This window comes from Lepidochelys olivacea (assembly GCF_965140295.1).
Source record: "Lepidochelys olivacea isolate rLepOli2 genome assembly, chromosome: 15".
In the NCBI taxonomy this organism is placed as follows: domain Eukaryota; kingdom Metazoa; phylum Chordata; order Testudines; family Cheloniidae; genus Lepidochelys; species Lepidochelys olivacea.
Genome location: NC_140425.1, coordinates 18,449,992 through 18,471,208, shown reverse-complemented (window position 1 = coordinate 18,471,208; position 21,217 = coordinate 18,449,992). Strand labels below are relative to the sequence as shown.

Below are 21,217 nucleotides of genomic sequence, written 5' to 3'. Positions count from 1 at the left end.
ACTAGCAGTCCTTAAAACTGGTCATCTTCTTGTACAACAGACAGTTAAGTATGGGCACTCGCTGTGCAAGCTTTCCCACACTGTCCTGACAATTGATTGGAAGGGAACACCTCCTGGGATCAGGGTGATTTACATTTTTTGGACTCTCCTGAAAATGTCAGTTAGTTTTAATTGTGATGGTGAGTTTGAGAGGTAAATACCTGTCCACTAGAAACTGAATTGAGATGTCTGAAGTCATTTCATAAAAGCCATTGGTCTGTTCTCAGATGAAGTTGCTATCAACCAGGGATGGGTTCTAACTAGTGACCTGGTGGTAAAGGGTCCATAGCATGTTAGTTATCCTGAGGCCCATCTGTGTTGTTTACCAAAGGCTGATCTCGCTGAACCTTAAGCCTCTCAGAACTAGCTGGCAATACCTATATCACACATTGTAATGGGATGGGACTCACCGCCACAGCACCTCCTGCTGGCCATCCTGGGAATTAGCTCTCATTTTACCAGAGCGCCCTCATCTAGTGGTGTCTTCGCCCGTCGTCACTCACCTCTAGGACCCATGTTGCTCCTTGGACTGCAGCATCCTCTTCTGGACAGAGCCCTTCAGTTGTACCCCACTTGGATCTCTCCCCCATTCCGGGGGGCCCAACAATCCTCAGTCCATCCACTTGCCTCAGTGGCAAACTACAGCTCTAGTTTAGCCGCTCACTTCAGTGGCAAACTGCAGTCAATGCACTAGCCACTCCCCTCGGTAGCAAGTGGGGGTGGGGGCAGGGACCCAGACCCGCCCACTACTCCAGGTCCCAGCCCAGGGACCCTATAGCCAGCAGCCACATAATGCCCCTCCTCCTACTCTGCCATCTGTTTCCCCAGACCACTTCCCCACAGACCTAGCACCTTCTCTGCCCTTCTATCAGGGCCTCAGTCTGGTGGCCATCAGTCTGGAGCTCCCTCTTGCTCCCCTGACCAGCACTGCTCTGTCTGTGGTGCTGTCACTCTCAACTAGTCCTCCCTTCTTGGCCTCTAGGAAGAAACTGTCTCTGTTCAGCTCAGCAGCCCTCCTTATATGGGGCAGCCTGGCCCTGATTGGCTGCTCCACTAAGCCTTCTCCTTATTGGCTGGCTCAATAAGCCCTCTTCTGATTGGCTAGGTTCTGTGCAGCCTCCCCAAGGCTGCTTTAACCCTTTTTCTGCCTGTGTGGGGCAGCTGCCCCATCACACACACAATGTAAATTCCTTTGACACAGTGTAAAAAAACAAAAATAGGCTTTCCGCTTGTTTTTCTGCAGGTGTAATTTCCTCATCCCTTATTGTATAATGCTTGCGTGAAAGAAGGGTGAAAGCATGACCTAGTCAAATCTAAAAATGATTATAGCCCTTGTAAGGAAAAACAAAAAATGGGTTTCTCCATAGGAGTAGTGGAGGTGGTATTGAGCATCCTTTTATGTAGACATTGCTGTTCTTATTATCTATGTTCGTTCAGTAAGCCATGTCAGAAGTGTCTGCCCATTTCCTTCTATTGTCATGGAGGGGTACTGGGACTTTGGTGCTCTGATACGATGAGCATCATTGGCAAAGTTTTAGTGGCAGCTGCTTCAGTGGCACTGATGGATGATCTCCTCCTGTTAATGGATAGAGGACAGTCATCCATTTTCATCATGGTGTACCTCTCTCATGGTCAACAGTGTCGAATGCTGCAGCATCTGTTATCTTGCCTGAGAGAGGTGGCAGGCTCCTAGGATAATACATGCTAAAATGGTTAGAGTTCTTTCTGAAAAGATGCTCCCAATGAGTAGTGATGAGAAACTGCACCTCTACCACTAGAATCAATTCTCTGTCTGTTCCTTTTCAACACCTACTTATAACCTCTAGGTGAAGTGTTCAGATGACGTGGACTCAAGTTCCAGCAATTTGCAGATGATCTACAGATCTACTTATCCATCACCGCATACAAACATATCACATGATGGCCCAGTGTTTGAATGAGATCAGCTCTTGGATGAAGAACAGTTGGCTGAAGCAAGACAGTGATGCTTGTGGTCAGAGAAAAGTATTCTGAAGAGCTTGCAGACAAGGTGCAGTCTCTGTTGGTTGAAGATGCACACCCCCTAATTGGGCAGTTCAGTCTGTAGTCTAGGAATACTCTTGGATTCTTTACTGATGATGACCTATCACATAGCAGCATCTACAAGTAATGCTTTCTACCATCTCCACTTGGCTAGGAAACTCCCATCCCATCCTGGCAGACAAAGACCTGGCCTGAGTTATTCATGCCTTCTTCACCTCTCAGCTGGATAACCACAAGGTGGTATACCGGAGTATGAAACCCTTCAGCACTTTAGAAACTCCAACTAGTGCAGAACACGTCAGTGTGTGTCCTACCGTGAACACATCAGATCTATCATTCACTGTCTACACTAGCGTTCCATATAATTTTGAATCAAGTTCAAAGTCTCAGTCCTTATCTTCAAAGTACTCCATGGCTTGGGTCCAGGATATGTAAAAGATCATCTAAAGCTTAAGGACAAAGACTGTGATCAGTAACTATGCTCCTCTGGTACAATGGAACTCTCCACAAAAACAGTAAAGGTTGTCTGTGTGGGAGACAGAACCCTCTCCAGGGGTGGTCCAAGACTGTGATATGAACTGCCCCATGAACTAGGGTCATCAGACCTCACCACCTTCTGCTCCAAGTGCAGGACACATTTCTTCAACCTTGTTTTCTCTAACATAAACACAGAGCAATAGATATATTTATATATACATTTTTTTTTAAAAGCACCACACTACCAAAACCAGAAACTCCAGTGCGCATGCTTCTTCCTCTGGGGAGAGGATGAGAGAACAAACATGTGACAGGTGTATAGTCATGTGGCTTAATGCACTACAGGAAGTTACTCATACTGTGTTGTTGAGCATGGTATAAAAACTTACGTAGACTAGAATAGAAAAATTCAGAGTCCCAGCTTCACAGTCATGGTTTGGATAGAATTTCAGCTTTATCACACCTAAGAACTTGCTGATTGCCTTAGATAACTTATTCTTAATATTACTCTTGAAGCATTCAGGGTTTTTTCTGCACATGTGTTAAAGTAAAGGGGGGGAAAGGCACACCACAGCTCCCACTCCTTTGACAGAAGAAGAAAAGTTCCCCTCTTGTGCTTGGTTTGGGTAAGCAGCACTCACTCTTCTTCTTGGCTGCTGTGATGAGAGTTCCCCCTTCTGTTTTAATCTATGTTAACCACTGTTGCAATAGTAAATGTAGGAAAAAAGTACAAGAGATGACTGCAGCTACCTTATCTATAGATAACATTGGCAATTCTGTGGGTGACCAATACTATAGATCAGAGCCTAAACATTCTAAAAAGTCACCGCACGTAATGAAGAACATAGGGTTGATTCCACACAGAAGCAATGGGAATTTCAGGGGTGTTCAACGTATGATGGGTCTGTTGGTGGTGGGTTTTTTTTTTTTTAAACCACTGGGCATGTACAAATGCAGTAAAATTCTAAAATGTGTATTAGCACCTCTGTGTAGTTCTTTAGCTTTGTGGTTTTTATTTTGCAGAAAATCAGAAATCGAGCTAATGGAAACAGTACAGTGTCTTGTAGTGCTCAAGTTCAAATTTTCATTTATTTCTTTAATGTGTTCTATAAGCTCCAAAATTATCTATACATTTTATTCATAGATTCCAGGTGCATTGGAATATGGAATTACAAGTGATGATATATTCTGGTTGAAAAAATCTCCTGGAAAAACGTAAGACTTTAATATATGCTGTTACTTGCATTCTTACCTTGCTACAGTAAGGCAAAATAGTGGTTTAAATTACTGCTTTTGCATTCTAGCTTTCGCTATCATTCTGTTTCACCTCTGAAATTTTTTTCCTGAATACAGCTATGCCTAATTTAGTAAAGCTATTTTGTGACTTTATTTCTGCGCCTACCACAGGAATGTTTTGCATAAGAAACACCTTTGAAAAGCAAATTGAATTTTCAGCATCCTAGATGAACGTAGCTTTTTTTTTATTTTATTTTTGCAGTTATAAAAAGAAGCCACAAGAGGGCAGCAAGTGGTTAGAATTTAATGCCATATTGTTATTCTTTGCTGTGACTCTTTTGTGTATGTTTGAAATAAGTTTTAGATTGGTAAAACATAGTCCAGTTTATTTTTTGCTAGTGTTTACTCTTAACTGGTACCGCTACTTTGACAGCAAGTCAAAGAACATAGAACATGATGACACTGTGTTTATCATTCTCTTATTCTCCTCTTTTTGGCTACTTCAGACTAGAAATACTAGTTTGATATATGTAACTTAATACAAAATTAAGTCTGATAAAACTTTCATCTATACATTGCAAGCTAATTAGGCAAAATAGTAAAAATGTGTTCATAAAGAAAACCCCAAAATTTCAATGCACAATGTGGCAGTTACAGTAAACACTTTATGGTGAAGTTCTGTGTAAAGGTGAAATAACTGGTAGTAGAGGTTTCTGCTCTACTAAATTGTAAGCTCTTTGGGACAGCCACTGTCTTTTTATTCTCTGTTTGTACAGCACCTGGCACAGTGAGGTCCTGATTTGTGCCTGGGATTCCACAATACAAATGATAGGAAGTGAGTGATTGCCAGTACTGTAGCCAAATAAAGATGTTTATATTTTTAACTTTCTCTAGTGAGCTGATTCCAGGAACTAAATATATCTCTATCACCTGAGGGAGCTGAAATTGCTATTCTGAAACAAAATGTAGGTGCCATTCACAGTTCTGGCTACTTTGAATACAGAAATGCAGTGTGTCTTCAGTTAAACATCAACAGATAAACAGAACCCTTTAGTACAGTTTAAAAAGAAACTAAATCTGCAGTTGTTTGCAGTATATCAGTCACCTCTTGAATTGTGAGAGCATGATTTATGTGAGGAAATTGTTTTTTTTTTTTTTTTTAAAAACTAAACACAAGATTTATCCCTGTAAGATGTTTCTATGAAAATGTGGCTTTTGTCCAGTTGCTGTTAATGCAAGTTGTAACAGTGTAATGTGGGAGTCTAGTGTTTATATGTTGCATTCCTAAGCTTTAGTCAAAATAAGCCTTGAGGGGCTACAGTAGCATTTCTGTACTTTATCAGCCTGTGGTGAAGCTGATGAAGGAGAGAGCTGTTCACATTCAGAAGGGTTTTTTCTGTCCAATTTATTTCCCTTATAAATATTCCCAAGGTTCAGTTTAATGCCTTTTCTTTGCATTCTGATCTGGATTCTAATTATTCTGCTGTTTTTACATATCTCTTGTATTTAGCAACATACAAATTACAGGGCTGTCAATCTTCAATTATTTTTCTAAGGGAGACTTAAAAATGACCAGACCAGACTAAACCAACAACCAACCAACCTAAGAGTCTTAAAAATCACCTGATATATATACACACACTAAAATCCTTCACACAAGTAGTGAGAACTGAAAGACTGCCATCAAATCAATCCAAACTGAAGGAGTCTTCCTCCAAATCAGAGAGACTTGGCAAGGTGTGAAGGGGCTGTGTTCTGGCTTTTAATTCTGCCTTTTTGACACTGAAGATGTCAAGGAGCCTATTGGTTTGTAGGAGGGGCTGTAAATCAGATTAACTGTTGGTGTTATATATGGCTACTGACTTGCATCTACTTCTCATCTAATGAAAGAGGGGAGCAAATGTATGCCCAAGTCCTTGTTCTACTCCTGGTGAATATTTCCTTATAGAGGCTGTGTTGTGTTTTTCAGCATTGGTAATTGCTGTAGGTGATGTTGGCCCATTGTGTGCTAGAGGAGGAAGGTGCACCTTCCATTTAGTGATAAATCCGGGTGCCCTAGCATTGGGCAAATGTATCTCCGAGAGTGATAAATTATTTACTTAACTTTGACATGTACCACTTTTGAGTTTCCCTGTTAGCGCCACCTGTTCTCCCGGCCACTTACTGCTGTTTAAATTGGGGGATGTGTAGATGTTCTTCAGGACCTTTTGGGAGCTTCCATCTGTCTCACATACCTTGTGATGCTAGCACCACTCACCAGGTGATAGTGTCCTTCAGTTAGCCAGAGATGTGGCTCCTAGGTGTCATCAGACGTACTCTCCCTTGCCAGTGCTGCATCACCATTGCTCCTGCCATAATAAAAACCCTGAAGTGGAGAGAGTTTCATCTGTCAAACCGGAGTTTCCCTCATGGCCTCAGAGAGTGGGGATGTGACTTGCCCATAGCAAGTCAGTAGCAGAGCCCCTGATTCCTTGACCCCCCACTTTAGTGCCCTCTCCACTGTCCTACACTGTCTCACTAAAATTTAATTGTTTTTAATGGCAATGTGTATTCAAATTCTTCATTTTTTAAAGGCTTTCTTGTGTTAGTGTTTTGAAATGTTCAAACCAGTACATTTTCATGAGGGCTAATGGCTCTGCCAGTTTGCAAAGTATTTTAAAACCAGTTATACCTTTTTATGCAAAAATGTATATCTATATCCAGCATTTTCTATTACATATATTTTAATATTAAGGCAAAATATGATAGCTAAGTTCCATGTCAAATATGCTGCATCAAGTACCATCCTGAAAAATTCTGCTTAAACCAACAGTTTAGGCAAAACACACACACACACAAACAATACAAATGTTGATACTGTAGGTTGATCTTAGAAATGTATTGGCCCTCTTATGATCCTGTCTCTTTAAATATTGCGTCTGTACAGTTTGCAGCAAGGGAGCATTGTGTTGGCACGTGAGGATTTAGAGTTAATTGAGGAAAACCATTGGCGGAGGAAGACCTCTATGCAATGGATTATTTTGAGGCAGCTGTTGCCTCCTTCTGCCTTCTCTCTGCTGGCATTGCCCCTTGTGTTCTAAAAGGCTTACCTTTCTAGAAACAGAAAGAAGAAAAGGTGGGTGGGTGTTAAAAAAGCCAAACCAGATGTTAAAAATACCTCTGACCCCTGCTTCAAATACCATTAAAGTCCTTTTAAAAGCCTGGATGTATAGCTAAAGATCAGTGTAAAACTGGAGACTACCTTTATGCCTCCTTATTGAATCCCATAATTCCTATCTAGAAATGTTGATCCTTAATGGGGAATTTCCTTAATTAGTGAACTTTTATTCTTTAAATATAGTTTTTGTTAAAGTATAGGAGTTGGTTGAATTTATTACCAAACAATGGGATTTAAGAGTATAAAAACAACAGAGTGTAGTATCAGATATCACTCCCATGTTCTAAAAGGGATATGGTTTAATAGATGGCAGTGTGCGTGAATCCATGACTGTCCAAGCTCTTTGTAATAAGCTAAAGCAAGAAAACCCTGATACATACAATCTTCAGAGACAGGCAGACTACATATTTGAGTGTTGCCTAAAAATAATGTGGTTAAAGCCCAAATATATAAAAATCCAAAATTTTAACAATATTTAAACAATAAAAAAGAGCTAATAGCTCCTATAGAATCGGTGGTACTCACATGTAAGATTAAGAATTTTTTTAAAAGGCTAACTTTTGATACAATACAGCTGTATTATATTAACTGTTTTCTTAAAAATAAAAATAACTAATTCAGTAAACATGAGCTCCTTAAAGAACTTTTGAATAATATTTATAAGCTCAACCAGTGCTGCTGTTTTGTCCTGTCTGCATTTTGAATGCATATGGGTACTTAGCAATCAACTCAAGGAATCCCCTTTACCCCTGGTATGACTTCTGCTATTCTACATTTTTTGTTTGTGTTAGAATAATGGCCTGAGTTTTAAATTCCAGATTCTGTAACTAATGCAGGTTTTCAAGGGAGATTTCAGAGTGTCAGTCATTTTCTCATCGACAGTTTATTAAGCTTGTTGCTAGGATTCTTGATACAGGGGTGCAGACGTACTTAGTAATGTACTACATGGGAGACCGAAAGAAGCTGAATACTCTGCAAGTTTCCTGGACTGGATAGTCTATCCTTTTCAGATTTTTTTAGTTAACCAAATCTTGGTCTGATCCCCTGAGCCCATCTATTATAGAAGCTAAGTAATACTTTATATTAACTGGACAGTTGCAAGCTTCACCTGTCTTCACAAGATTTATCAGCGTAGCTTCAGATGATAACTCCAGGCACATTCCTGTCACCCAGCTCTCATGATGTTGGTGAACATGAGTTGCTTTCTGCACGGCACCAGAACATTATTCTGAGAGAAGCCATTTTGTAAAAAATGGAATTATATTAGTAGTACTTGTAGGGATTAGCTCTGTCATTAGAATGATCCATTCTAGCATTGCCTTGCCTCTTCCAAAAACCCAAAGAGCTGATTTCAGTAGGCCACCCACAACTAAATTTTCCCTGTCTAGGATTTGTCATTTACTGTACAATATTTGACTGATGTTGAAAACGTTTTTTTAAATTTTGAGAGGATTTATATTATTTTATTTCTTAAATCCAAACACAGTTACACTATTTATCAGTTTTCTACTGTCAAGGTGCTCTTATGGACCACGATGTAGGCAGTCTTGCCTAGTAGTCAGAGCAGGAGTTAGAGCGGAACAGGTTGGGGAATGAAGACACGAGTCAGCACCAGAGTCAACTGCCAGTTACGAGAGCCAAGGGTCAAGCCAGAGTCAGAACCAGGAATTGAAGCTGAGGATCAGAGCTGAGGTCAGATGCCAAATGCCAGAGCTAAGGGTCAAACTGGAGTCAGGATCAGAAGGCAGAGGCTGGGGTCAGAGCCGGGACTGGTCACTGATGAGTGGAGGGGAAAAGAAGGCAAAGATCAAGAATGGAGTAGAAGCAAGGTGGGAAAAGGAGCAAAGGTACAGATAAGGAAAGGGCCGGGAGCAGGGTAGGAATGAGACTGGCTGCAAGGTCCAGTGCAGCCATAACAGGAAACTACCTTATTGCTCGGACAAACTTCCTGCTCGTCCTCCTGGCTTAGATAGCGTAGTTGGACCAATTGGTAGAGCTGGGTGATCCTCTAATCAGAGCTCCCGTGGATGGGGCTATACTCCTAGTCATAGCCCACCCAGTTTCAGTAGCCATTGGGTGGAGGCCAGGATGTGGCAGCTGTCTGGGGACTCCCAGGCTAGGGTTCAAGACAAGGGACATCACAGGTAGCAGTGTGACTTCTTTCAGAGATATATGTGCTCTACAAACAATCCTTAAACAGTACCTTCATCATTAAATGAGGATGAAATACTGTGTTCTAAGTAAAGGGTTTAGCATGCTTGTCAAACAGACAAGGTAGGTTTTTTTTTCCAGTCTGTGGTTGCTGTGAGGTATGAAATAGCTGTTCTAGGCTGAGGACTATTAACCTCTAAATTGGTGGTGGGAATCTTCCCTGAAGATGGAACACCCCAGTGCTCCTCCTGCCCCATTTGTGAATTCTGGGTTCAAAGTACAGTACCAAATGTTTCCCATTGAACATTGTCAATGGAGGAAGGAATCTGTGTCCTTGACACCGTCCCCCTGTTGCTAGCATCTCTCTGTCAGGATTAGGGCTGCGCTGAATGAGGTGCTGTTACAGGCATTTGTAAAAACAGGGATACCTAGAATGTGGCTGCATCCCTGGCCATCTTGACTAATAGCCTTTGCTGGATCTATCCTCCATGAAGTTATCTAGTTCTTTTTTGAATCCAGTTATAATTTTGACCTTCACAACATCCCCTGGCAACAAGTTCCAAAGTTTTACTATGCATTGTGTAAAGACATACTTCCTTATGTTTGTATTAAACCTGCTGCCTATTAATTTAATTGGGTGACCCCTGGTTCTTGTGTTATGTGAAGTGGTAAACAATACTTCCTTATTCACTTAATCCACGCCATTCATGATTGTTTAGACCTCTATGTTATAGACCATCCTTGCAGGGGGGGAAATACCAGAGACATGCACCACAGTAGCATTTAACTTCAAAAAGGGGAACTACACAAAAATGAGGAGACTAGTTAAAAGAAATTAAAAGGGATGGTCACAAGACTGAAATGCCTGCAAACTTCATGGTAACTTTAAAAAAAAAACATAATAGAGGCTCAAACTATATTTATACCCCAAATTTAAAAAAAATAAAGTAAGAGGACCAAAAAATGACACCATGGCTAAAGAACAGAGTAAAAGTAAAAGGCAAACAGACTTTTTTTAAAGAAAATGGAAGTCAAATTTTACTGAGGGAAATTAAAAAAAAGAGCAAAAACTCTTGCAAGTGAAGTGTAAAAGTTTAGTAAGTCAGGCCAAGAAAGAAGTCAAAGATCAACTAGCAAAAGACACTCTAACAGCAAAAAAAAAAAAGTTTTAAGTACATTAGAAGCAGGAAGCCTCCCAAACAATCATCTGCGCCACTGGACGATCAAGGCGCTAACGGAGCACTCAAGGAAGACGAGGTCATTGTGGAGGAGCTAAATACATTCTTTGTATCAGTCTTCACTGTAGATGATGTGTGGAAGAGTCCCACACATGAGTCATTCTTTTACGTGACAAATCTGAGAAACTGTCCTAGATTGAGGTGTCAGTAGAGGAGGTTTTGGAACAAATAGATAAATTGAACAGTAATAGGTCACCAGGGCCAGATAATATTCACCCAAGAATTCTGAAGGAACTCAAATATGAAATTGCCGAACATTAACTGTGGTATGTAACCACCTAAATCAGCCTCTATACCAAATGACTGGAGGATAGCTAATGTAACACTGATTTTTATAAAAGACTTCAGAGGCAATCCTGGCAATAACAGGCCAGTAAGCCTAACATCAGTATCAGGCAAATGCATTGAAACTATAGTAAAGAACAGAAATAGCGAACACATAGATGAACACAATTTGTTGGTGAAAAGTGAACACGGATTTTGTGAAGGAAAATTGTGCCTCACCTGTCTATAATTCTTTGAGGGTGTCCACAAATGTGGACGAGGGTAATACAGCGGCTTTCAGAAAGCCTTTGACAAGATCCCTCACCAAAGGTTCTTAAGCAAAGCAGGTAAGGAAAGGTCCTTGTAACTGGTTAAGAGAGAGGAAACAAAGGATAGGAATAAATGGTCAGTTTTCACAGTGGAAAGAGGTAAATAGCAGGGTCCCCCAAGTAGCTGTACTGGGACCAGTGCTGTTCAACATGTTCATAAATTATCTGGGAAAAGAGGTAAACAACGAGGTGGCAAAGTGTGCAGACAATATACAATTACTCAAGATAGTTATGTTCAAAGTCAACTGCAAAAAGTTACAAAGGGATCTCTCAAAACTGGGGGACGGGGCAACAAAATGGCAGCTGAAATTCAATGTTGATAAGTTCAAAGTAATGCACATTGAAAAATATACAAAATGCTGGGATCTAAATAAACTGTTAACACTTAAGAAAAAGATCTTGGAGCCGTGGACAGTTCTCTGAAAACATTTGCTCAGTGTGCAGTGGCAGTCAAAAAGCTAACAGAATGGTAGGAACCAATAGGAAAAGGATAGTTAATAATACAGCAAATATTATAATGCCACTATCTAAATCCATGATACAGCCATACTTTGAATACTGCATACAGTTCTCATCACCCCATCTCAAAAAAGATATATTAGAATTGGAAAAAGTACAGAGAAGGGCAACAAAAATAATTAGGGATATGGAACAGCTTCCATCTGAGAAAAGATTAAAAAGATGGGTTGTTCAGCTTAGAAAAGAGACTACTAAAAGGAGATATGATAGAGGTCTATAAAAGTCCGTGCCTAGAAGAGTCACAGATCCTCTACTTTTGTTGCAATCCCATTTTGTGTGTCGTTTTATTAATTGTATTGTGATAGCACCTAGAGACCCCGATATGGATCAGAAACCCATTGCACTATGTGCAAATACATAGTAAGTGATGGTCCCTGTCTGAAAGTTTACAATCAAACTTAACATCAAAATCTATCTTGGAACATAAGCAAAAAATATTTTTGCTCCAAGCAGCCAGTTTTTATCTGTAATTTGCAACCCAATAAATGAGTTTAGTCATGATTCCTTTTAATCCCTCGGTATTCCCACTTTGTGTGTGTGTGTGCTTTTATCTGTTTTGTTTTTCAGAATGTGTTTTAGATGTTTTATTTCACAAGATAAAAACAACTCCATTTTTTATAAACCTATCAATTTTTTTATTAATAAAATAGGTTCAGAATGAAATCTGACAATTTTTAACGTTTGTCTTTATGTTGGAATTTGAAAACCACACTCTTACTGTTTCTATCTAACAATGTCAAATGTGCAGATCAAACTTGTAATCTTATCATCATACTACACACCAGAAAATAATTTTATATCAATAGTGTGAAAATATGCACAAGCTCATTCCACTGCTATATTTTTTTTCCATAACAGGTTGGTGGTTGGAGCCAGCTGTATCCTTTGTAAAAGTTGTAATGATTTATGATTACGATTGACAGATTTTGTCTTTTCTGTGAAGGCTCAATTGTCTGAATTCCCTGCTCTTGAACTGTTTACCTGCATCAGTGGTTAAATTACATTAATAGCATTTTCAGCAGTATAGTCACAAGAATTCAGATCAGATATGGTGCATTCTGAGGGTCTTGCAAACATTTATCTATGAAGTTTTCTGTAATGTGAACACTAGCTCGCCTTTGTTTTTTCTTTGTACAATAGTAACATTATTGCCATGGCTATTTCATTGATTAGAATAATCCAAGTCTCATTGTGGCAATATCCTTGTTTTGGTTGTTTTTCATCTGAAATCATGTAATCTATATTCCTTTAATTGATTATTCAAAAGATGTGTCCCTTGAGTGTGCTGGTTTTCTCACAGGCATTGGACATAATACCACGGTCATGGTGAGAAGTATCCCACTTCGAGGGTTTGATCAGGTAACCATTGGTACAGCTTAAATCTCTTGAGATATGTGGGGTGTTTTTGTCTTCTGTAGAAATAGCAGCACTCTCCTTCACAAAATATTACCTTGTAGGTGTGTTATAAATATTAACCCTGTTTTACAAAAGGGGATGTATGGAGGGGGAGGTCTAGTGACTTGCCCAAGGCTACAAAGGGAATTGGATCAAAAGTGAGATTTGAAATTTCTTGTTCTTGACTCAGTCTTGTATTCAGACCACAAGACCATACTTCTTTTTTTCTTCTGCTTAATTCAGAAAAGAGGGAAGTGGCCAATTTGATTTGCTCTGGTTGTCCCATGGCTCAAAGCGTCAAAGGCTCTCTCTCCAAAATTAGCTTAAGTTTCCACTCTTGTACTGACTGAACCATTCTTGCTTAAAATTTCCAAGTAATTCTCTCTCATTCAGATAACAAGCCTAGAAAATTTCAGCTTGAAGGATGAAGCCTTTGGAAAGTTAATCATCTGAAAACAGAGGCTTAGAATTTAAACCAATAGACAACACTAACTATAGTGGTCATTCCCAGTGTAATTAGTTGCATTTTTTTAAACAGTTGTATATAGTAGATGTGCGTAATCAATGCATGTTAAAGATTATTATGGTTTGTTTTAGAAGTATAAACTTTTTTAAAAGAATGTTTTCCATATTTCTGTAGAAATGGGATGGGGCAGATGATTTTAAAATATAGCTACATCTCTAGAATTTGAAAAAAGGCACAATACTATAAAAGGCATATCTACTATATACAACTGTTTAAAAAAAATAGCCTAAACTGGCTAATATTCTGGGATTTATTCTCATCTTGCTATGTAAATCCATAAGATTTTAGAGTATTTATAGAGTGCCATGAATGTGTGGGCCCTTTACAAAACACTTAGAGAATATCCTTTCCCCGTGAAACTTTGTCTTATGTGGATAGAAACAATACATGGGATAACAGTTTAAATACAAGGAGGAGTGGAGGCAAAACAGGTCTGGAGATAGGTGTAGTCAGATTGTAACTAGTTTGAGCCTGACAGAGACTGATGAGGTAATATTGATATACCAGGTTTCAGAAGAGAAATAACATTGGCATTTGCTTTACTGTATTGCCAACCACAACTTTTAGCTTGAAAATAAAATGTTAAGTATAAGCCAAGAATGAGCATTTCTTCTGTGTGGGTGGCTTTGTGATAATATCCTTGTTTATCAGTAATAAACAACTTGTATGATAAAGTACAACCTGACTCACTACAATCAAGAGCAATGACATCTTTGAATAAACCTGTCAGTGGGACAGTTCACTCCTTGACAACGGTGTGGCGTTGGTTCAAACACATTTATCAAAGGTGTCTCCTGAAAAACCACCGTTTTCTTTTTTAGTAAAGTTTTTCAGGATACCTTAATGATTCACGTTGATTGCAGAGACGCATGATAGGTGTAGTGGCTGCAGGAAGCTCTGTGCTAGTTGGGTTATGTAAAGGTATCCCATTTTCAGACTACCAGAAAAACTGAAATTCTGACAATGTTAAGTTGAATTAGCTGATTCTTTATAATATAATATAATTAATAATATATTCTTTTGATATATATCAAATGACTTGGAAAACAACCAATCTAGCACTCCTTGCTTTACATTTTTAAAAGTGATCTACTCACTTGAATCAGCTCAATGTTCTGGGAGGGAGGCAGGTAAGTATAACTTACTCCCTTTTTATAGATGGAGAAGCTGACATACTGAGGCTAAGTGACTATCACAAGGCTATGCAATAGGTCTGCAGAATAAGGATTGCATCTTGGGACTTACTGGCCATGCTCAGTGCAGTAGATTATGATGGCTGTCTACACAACAGTGAACAGTTTTAAAATCCCAGTCTGACTATTTTGAATAGTTGGTTGTAAATAGGACATTGAGGTATCATACACATTGTGTTGCATAAGAACATAAGATTGGCCCTACTGGGTCAGACCAAGGGTCCATCTAGCTCAGTATCCTGTCTTCTGACAGTGGCCAGTGCCAGGTGCCCCAGAGGGAATGAACAGAGCAGGTAATCATCAAGTGATCCATCCCCTGTTGCTCATTCCCAGCTTCTGGCAAACAGAGGCTAGGGACACCGTTCCTGCCCATCCTGGCTAATAGCCATTGATGGACTTTATCTGAAAGTAAGCAGCAACATAATTCTGTCCACTCACACATCTGTGGTTCTCCAGTTTGAGACATTTGGTTTTTGCTCACTGCTTGCCTAGAGGAGAGTGGTGTATGTAGGATAATGTCAGTCACCTTCTGCAGAAGCAGTGCTGTCTAAAAGCAACTTTGTTAAAGAGAAATAGTAGTCATAGGTGTGCTACAAAACAAAATAGAGGGTACAGATAATAAACAAGACTGGAGTTTGGGAATCATACCCTGTGTATAAAGGACACATACTGGTATGTATACACTCAATGTCAGTAAGGATGATGATGTCTACCACCTAATGGGTAATATACTGAGCCAAAGATGCATCAAAAGATCTGTAGAGGGCAATGAAAAAACATATGTATGTAAACACCAAAAGGCAAAATGGAAATTAAAAGGAATTTTCTAGCATTTTTGTCATCTTATTTGACTTGGTCCTCGATTTAATAGCAAAATGATCATGCATTCCAGCCCTTTCAGTCCCCTTGATGACGATTAAAGCCCCTTGTAGCATGCAGCACATTGGACTTAAAGTATGTAGCAAGGCCCCCAAGCTGATTGTATACAAGGGAATTATACCACAGCATGCCACATCGCTAATTGAGTATGGCATCTTTGACGCAATGCTCTGTTAAAAAAATGAGCTCTTGCCATGGATAAATATAAAGACTTACCTTTGTGATCAGCCCACTGTTTGGGCTGTGGTCAGAATGTGTCTATGAAACAAGTGAGATCTGGCAAAACAGGACAATTAAAAATTAAGGCCAAAGTGTGACCTGTGCTGTAAGACATGACTTGCAATGGATGTAAATATACTGATTCTTAAAATTATAATGAATTTCCATCCTGCCACTGTAGTTTGTCAGGACCTCAGTTTGTCTGTCGTGAGAAATCTCCAGGTTCTGTCAGGTTCACTGGATTTCTCTGGCACAGCATGAGAAATCCCACGGAATGAACATTAGGTTTTCTGTTAGTGCAAAAAAAAAAAATCTTAATTGTATTTTTACACACTGATATTTTACACTCTCTATTTCCTATGCAATTTGAATGAGGCTAGAGGTGATATATTCTAAGGCAAGGCCAGCCAAAACAAAGAAAAAGGTCCTCAGGGGACAGCTGTTTAAATCAAAATTATCAGGTTTTTTTAAGGAAACTACAAGGTTGCATAGGTTTGAAATAACAAAGTGTGGTTGATGTACTCACTAAGTTTTAATGAGCATGAATGAGTTGTGGATTTTTGAGAAGACTTAAAAGTTGCTTGTTTTTAAATAAAACAATGTTTAAGTTTTTTTACTTCACAGCAAATGTCCTACTTAGTAACCAATTACATGGAATCCTGTGGTACAAGATTTTTAAAGAAATGCACCCCAAGTAAAGTTGAAAAGCTGGAGAGTGGCAAACTGCAAGTTACCTGGAAATATGTTGACTCAGGCAAAGAAGAAATGGATGACTTTGACACAGTGATGTGGGCAGTAGGTAAATTAGATCATTTTAAAATAACTGCTTCTTAAAAATGCTTTCCACTCTTGAAATGAAATCCCTCACCCCTGGTGTTGTGTCGTGTCAAACAGCCTGCCCCTCTACAGGTCTTAGCACCTGACCATTGATTCTCTCTCTTCTATACTTGACTTGTTCAGTTACAGTCCAAAAGTTCCTTTTATTCTGATATTCGAGGGGGCTGCTATTTCTGCTACTGCCTCTAAACTCCACTTCCTCCACTGCAGTGCTCAGCATTCAGTTAGGAGAGAGAGAAGCAGCCTTCTCTAAGAACTCCAACATCTCACAGGAAATCTGGTAGCTGGAGGTATTTGTATATCTGAGACTCTCCCAGTGAAGAGCTCAACTGTTTGTCCTCCACTCACCTAAACTTGAGGTGTGAGAGCCAACTCCTGAATCAGTAATAGGTACAGAAATGCATGGTAGCCTCCAAGCCGTTAAACTAGTCACCAAAAACTTATAATCAAGAATGAAATGAAACAGGTTTTCCACTTCAGTTACATCAAATGTTATAGACAATACCAAGCATATTCGTGTAGCGTCCAAAGTGTTGAGTAATGTATAATATAAGGCATCCAGACATGGACTGGAAAACACTTTTTCTGCCTCACCTCCCGCAACTCTGCCATCACTACCATTGTCAATTTGTTTTCACTTGCTGTGGTCGCTTATTTAGATTGTACTCTTTTTGGAGTACGGGACCTATTGTCTTAGATTTTTGTAAAGCTCCATGCATATCTATGGCAGGATATATCAGCTGAGGCGGGAAGAAATCTGGCTAACATTGCATTTAACAGACCAGAAAAGATTTAAACTTGTTGCCCAAGAAATCTGTCTGCCACTGGAAAAAAATCAGTTTGACCATGATTTCATTATTATTCTGATTATAATACTTCTATGATACTCTTTCCTCTCTTGATATTGCATTATAATGGTTGGGTAAACATAACCCCCATTTTACACATGGTGAAAAATGAGAACCAAAGAGATTGTGATTTGCCTAAGCTTACCAAGTGGGTCAGTGACAGGAGTCATTGATAGGAACTGGATGTCCTGACTTACAGCACTCAGTGGTCTGTCCAATAAACCACAGATGCCATCCTAGTTGTCTTTTCTTCTGAGTTAAACTAACTTTTTTGTATCCCTATGACACAGAGAGAAGGATGTAGGTTATAAATCCTGATCAATTTTTGCTTTGTTGCGCTACTGTTGTGTGTCTCCATCTGAGAGTAATGGGGTTCTTTAAGGTCCGTTAAAAACTATTTTAATAACTAATTCCCCTCTCCCATAACTGATAAAAGGCACAAGTATTTGTGAAGACCAGAAAGCTCATGCTGTTTTAGAATTGCAACGAGCCTGAAATCTTTAGAAAAATGTTCAAGAACTGACATCATTTCATTTTTCACACCTGCATGTTTCCCAAACATCTTATCTGATTTGCGTCAGACTTTCCAGTAAAATTCTATCCTGGTGTATAGTCACACCTGTGAATTTCTGGTGGATTGAATTACTTTTGGCAAAGTTGGAAGTGGGAGTTGTTTAAAATTGAGCTGATAAAAGAAACCTGGCTTTAACCTTAACCATAATCTATAAAGTTGACTAATACACTGCTGCAGGTCAGTTGAAATGTAAATGCAATTCACTGCTTTGATTCAAAGTAAAACTAAGTATTAGAAAGCAATGTTAGAATAACTAAATTTGTTTTATATTCTGGAAACTAACTGAAGTACTTTTTCCCCCTCAGTGTTCACTTTTGCACTCCACCCTTTCAGAATTAAACACATTAACAGTTAAAGCTGGTTAATGGATGTGCAGTCGGGGTATGATTCATTGTATTTTCTCTGTATCAACACACCCACACCAGGTGTCTCAGATAATAGACTGGGAAACTTAGTAGTGTTGAGGATTTCCTGTCTGCAGATGTGCCAATTACGATGCTGATTGAAAAAAGTCAGCTTGTAGAGTTACTTAGAAATTAGCCTCTACAGTTAACTAGTTGTGGTCTGAATCATAGAAAACATTTCATTGTTGAATGTTTACATACACAGAGTGGCACAACCATCCTAGAATTTTATTCATTACATTAAGTAATAGAAAATATATTCTTTTATAGTGTTAACATTGGGAGAGGAACCTCTCTTGGTAAATAAACTGGCTACCTATTTATTAAGGAAAATTTGATAGCACTGTTCATGAAGTTTATCCTCTTTGCTAAAAATGTATAATTTGCAAATGTATAGAACAGGATTTCCACTGTCCTAGATATTCATTTGCCACTCCTGCTAGAGCTGTTTTTTTGAAATTGTTCAACTTTTCCACTTGTATGGTTCAAGTCACCAAAATGTGGTCTATATTATGCCCCAAACAGTTTTAAATCTGGTTGAGCTGAACCAGGTTTTTAAACCAGTTAGAATATTTGGGAAAATTGTCCTAGTGTAGACAGCAGGTCCTGTAGAACTCCTAGAATTGTATGCAGTGTGGTGTCTGTCCCAGGATATTAGAGAGGCAAGGTGGGTGAGGTAATACCTTTTTATCTTTGTTTTATTGGACAAACTTCTGTTGGGTGACCGAGACAAGCTTTCTTTCAGGTCTCTGTGTGGCTCAAAATCTTCTCTCTCTCACCCAACAGAAGTTGGTCCAATAAAAGATAGTACCTCACCCACCTGGTCTCACTTCCACAATGTCATTTAAAGGCTTCAACGCAAAATCTTTGCCTGCAGGCCTCAAATGGGACTACATTACATTGCTGAATTGATCCATTAAGGACTTTCAATGAAATGGAAGATTAATCTTCTACCTGTGTTGGCAATTATATAGAGCTCATCATCATAGTATCTGAACATCCATCAAAAGACTGTTGTTTCAGAAGAATTCCCATGAGCTCAGAAGACAATGGATCTCTACTGAAAAGACAGTTTTTTGAAATCTGCTATGGTATTATGCAAATAACTTTTTCATGTTGTTATATATCACCTTTTCTTCCTGAAAGACTTCAAAGCACTTGCACCATATGGGCCTGATTCATCACTGCTTTGTGCCTTAGATAGTAATTTACAGTTGTACCACCTGAGTGTAAAATGCTGCCAAATCAAAAGGTAAATGATTTACATCTACTATATACATGCATAAATGAAGATCCAAGGTGAAAAGCTCTGGAGAATTGGATCCTACATGTTGAGATCACTTCACCAGCCACTGAAATGCTGTAACCTGTGGGATGAATTCAGCAGCTCTTTAGCAGCACACAGCAACATTTCATAACCATTTATAACAGGAAGTGAAGAATAATGTATCTATTTGAAATTGCAAGGGGAATTTAAGAAGGCAGAACATATTGCTCAAACTGGAATAACACCCCAACTTCTGTGAAAAATGTTATGAAATCGAGGATAACACCCCAACTTCTGTGAAAAATGTTATGAAATATTTCATTACTGCAAATCTTGGTGAGAGCTAATAATCATGTGGGTCAGCTACACCAGATGTGTTTATAAAAGATAAAAACACTTTCTTCCAAATTTATGGTTCCTGTTTAGGAAGCTGGACTGTAGAGTGGTTGGGCCTCAGTTCAGACTGGTAAAGAGATAATATTTTTGTATGCCTCCCTCTCCCTTTTCAAAAATAAACCACCATATGTTGTTAAAAGCTTGATATAAAAAAACTCTCAACGTAGACATCTTTATACTATTCAGAATTGTGAATTAAACATTCAACAGAAGAAAGGAACTCTTGAGTTAAAGAGCTGCTAGTCCAGCTTTAACTCACTGTTGTATTGGCCTTATGACAGTTGATGTATTATCATGCTACAGCACCTAGGTGCAACAGGGTAAGTTAAGGACCCTGGCAATTATTTATTTGCCTCTGTTAGTCAGAGCTTTAACAATATTTGAACATATATTTTTGTGGATTAATAGTTGTATGTCAAATTCTGCCTTCCTAAATTCCCCCTGTAACTTCTGTTGGAGATACTAATATTCACTTCCTGTTCTGAAATATTTTTTGTTCCTGTATGCTGCTGAAGAGCTTCCGTGTTCCACCCCAGAGATGGCTGTAGCATGAGATACCTCCTGCTAATAGGTGAGGTCAACAGAAGAGTCCAGCATGTGTGTATGTAGATCACTGAGTCTCTGGCACTTGGCTAGACCTGTGAGTTTATGTGGAAGGCGCTCAGATAATAGGGTGATATGTGCCAGTATAAAACCCTGCGATGGGCAAGATAGGCTCAGAGTGGAAGAGAGAAGACCAGAGAAAGAAGAACCAAACAGCTTTAGTTTTAAAGATGCAGGGGGAGATTGTATTGAGTCCTCTTGGCCATTCAAATTAATGTTGTGATGCCAACATGTTAAGAAACAGCTCTCTTGAAATGTCTGCATTAATCAATGACACATGTGGCATTCAATGTACATTACTCCCCAACCCTACCAACAATCACCACAAAATATATCCTTCCCCTTTCACAGCATCTTATGGAGGTTCCTCCATGAGGCTCCATTGTCTTGGGGCTGCTCCTTGCACCCACAGTGATGGTGGGTGATTTTTCCAGCCTCTAGCTACGAGCTAGTTGGTCAGGTCAAGAGTGGTTCCTTTCTGGTAGAGGGCTGGGTGGTTGGTTGGGGAAATGGATTTCTGAAGTGCATAGTCTGTTTGTGACCTCTCTTAATTGAGGGACTTGGGGAACCTCTAGTGGGAGGGTAGGTTACTCCTGCCTGGTGGTGGTCTAGCGGAGTGGGCTTTCCTTGGCTAGTAGTGTTGC

General features: G+C 39.3%; 1 protein-coding gene across 1 annotated transcript in view; it reads left to right on the top strand.

Moving 5' to 3' along the window:
- Window positions 1-21,217, top strand: part of TXNRD2 (thioredoxin reductase 2) — a 50,100-nt gene that overhangs the window by 7,080 nt on the left and 21,803 nt on the right. Inside the window, exons 8-11 of the mRNA XM_084649106.1 lie at window positions 3,683-3,753; window positions 12,291-12,310; window positions 12,700-12,791; window positions 16,269-16,443. Of these exons, the coding sequence (XP_084505232.1) occupies window positions 3,683-3,753; window positions 12,291-12,310; window positions 12,700-12,791; window positions 16,269-16,443 (358 nt within the window). The remainder of the gene's footprint in view (window positions 1-3,682; window positions 3,754-12,290; window positions 12,311-12,699; window positions 12,792-16,268; window positions 16,444-21,217) is intronic.